The 2,448-nt window shown below is 37.3% G+C and overlaps 1 protein-coding gene across 1 annotated transcript; it reads right to left on the reverse strand.

Annotated features, from left to right (window-relative positions):
* LOC104747798 (F-box/kelch-repeat protein At4g19865-like) lies at positions 77-1,841 on the reverse strand. The gene is made up of 2 exons (XM_010469489.2): positions 567-1,841; positions 77-294 (listed from the first exon to the last, which is right to left on the reverse strand). Exon 1 carries the CDS (start codon positions 1,784-1,786, stop codon positions 584-586), a length of 1,203 nt encoding a protein of 400 aa, XP_010467791.1. The 5' UTR covers positions 1,787-1,841; the 3' UTR covers positions 77-294; positions 567-583.

Consider the following 2,448-nt stretch of genomic DNA (forward strand, 5'->3'; position numbering starts at 1 on the left):
AACATTAAAACCAAAAAAAAGTTTCAATTTTAACATAGCTTTTCCTTTCCTCAAAAGTCAAAACATAGAACCCGGTAGTCATCATCACTTAAAAAAAATGTTAAAGACACAACTCATGATTTATCGATGAAAATTTTTCTAAATTTATGACCACAAAACTCAACTCAAAAATGAGTTAACGAACGTGAGTGACTGTTAACCAGTCCTTAACTAATTAATACCCTTCAATCGAGTTGTGCTCCTTTTGCCTCTGATTCCTTGTCCTTTCTCCAAACAGTCCATTCATGTTAAGTCCTACATACAGGGGAAAAAAAATACATAATAATCTCCTATTTTGGCAAATTGTAAAAAGGAAGAATGAACTTAGTTTATCAAACAATATAAGCTTAAACTCTCCATTGACTTAGCGAAAAGGGTTCCGTGTATATATAAGTAAAGAGAAAGATGATGAAGGCCAAACTCAGGGATATTGACCAAAGATGGCTCTGTTTTGGTAAAGTCACAGATCAAAACAACTATTTTCGGATACTAGAAAATGATTTTGAATTCAGAACGATTGATCGTACCTTGGATGCAAAGTCAATCAAACCGAGACAACGATACATTCTAAGAGGTCACATGATATGGGGACGGTATGCACAACATCAACCCACTCAACATTTCCCCAAACCTCATCTCCATCACTTCCACGACGCTTTTCTACCACGATAACCGCGCACCAAATCTTATTCGTATTATTGGGATTATGCTTCATATAACCTGGCCATAAAAATATGAGTTTCCCACCACAGCTAACTAGGTGAGTCATATAATACATTGAACCACCATTCTTCATGAACTTGTGAAATAGTGAGTTTAACCCATTAATCCCTTTCCAATAACCCTTTTCTTCGTCATACCACTGGAACTCGCGGAGGCAAAAATGTATAGCTTCAGGATTAAAGGAGTAGGATACATTCTCAATCATACATTTTAACCTCGCAACAGTTTCAAATTTGTCAGGTACACACTTTTCCCATCTACAATGCTTCGTGTCATAAGCATACATCTCCTCATGATTGCCAAAGTTAAGTTTTCCTTCAATCTCTGCAATTTTGTAAATGAGGCACTTGCGAATCTCAGAATCCGGATCAGGGAGGCGTTCCCAAACTTGAGTCTTTGTATCGAACACCTCAGCCCATGATTCGTCCTCACACCCTCCCATTACATAGATTTTCCCATTGTAGGCACAAGTGTGTGGATTTCTCCGGGCTACATTCATGCTAGGTGCATCGCGCCAGGTGTGACTGCGACAATCGAGGACTCTCACGGCAGAAGACGGTGCTCCATAGACTGGTCTGCCGATGATATAAAGTTCTGAGCCAACGACGGTGGAAACTGACAGAGAAGGAAACTTAGAATAGGTAATCGGAACCAACAACTGTCCAATTGTCTTCTTCTTCTTCTTCCTTCTCCTCGTCCTAATCATGGAGTCCGGCAAGGTTCGATTAGGGTTAATCCAGAGTGTAAACCATTGGGGAAATCGACTTTCATGTTCCCGTATGCAGACATATAGACACTGCTCGGTGGTTCCGATATGAGATCTGGCTGCGTAGAGCTCGGTGGAAGAGATAATCGAGCGGAAGCTTTTCGAAACGACTGAGAGCGTTGGGTAGTACGACCGCGAGATCCGAGCTAGGCAGTTCATGGCGATTTCGTCTGGGAGTAGAGAAAACGACGGTGGCGACGAGTTCTTAATCTTCTTCTTCTTCTTCTTCTCTTGTGGTGGTTCCACTTGGAGGTTCATAGCGAATAGCCCAACAAAGTGACTGCAATCAGCGGCACTGACTTTTCATTTTCACTAGTTGCTTCCCCACGCAACGCGTGGGTTATGGTATAGTTGACACTTTTTTATTTTTTTTGGTCTTTTTTGTTTTCTTTTTTGTATTATTTTGTTTTAATTAGGCATATACGGGTTTTGCCGTCACTTTTATTAATACACTATATGTTTATATCATTTCGTTCAGATGTGTATAATTGTGGCATTTACTTTTTATGAATTATGAAGATGTTGTTTCTTGCTTTTGAGGATCCAATCTTATCATTGACTTATATTGTTTCCAATACATTTATTGTATTATAGATTTTCTAATTAACTGCTTATGTACACCCTTCATACGTTGATGTTGCAATAATAAGTTATTTTTTTTAAATATCTTCCGTGTAAGTGATTATGTTTGTATGCCCATATTTTGGTCTAATATCAATAAGATCGTTTCTGTTTTCTTTAGTTGGCTTTGAAACCTATATTGAGTTAAGCAAATAATGGGTCGAATTATGGTGTTAATAAGTAATATAAATTCTTATGTATATATATTGTATATATGTGACTATAAATTTAGCTAACTAAAAAATTATGTAATATTTAAATACAATCTTGAACATATATATATATATATATATATATAT

The sequence above is a fragment of the Camelina sativa genome, chromosome 15, assembly GCF_000633955.1.
Source record: "Camelina sativa cultivar DH55 chromosome 15, Cs, whole genome shotgun sequence".
NCBI lineage: Eukaryota > Viridiplantae > Streptophyta > Magnoliopsida > Brassicales > Brassicaceae > Camelina > Camelina sativa.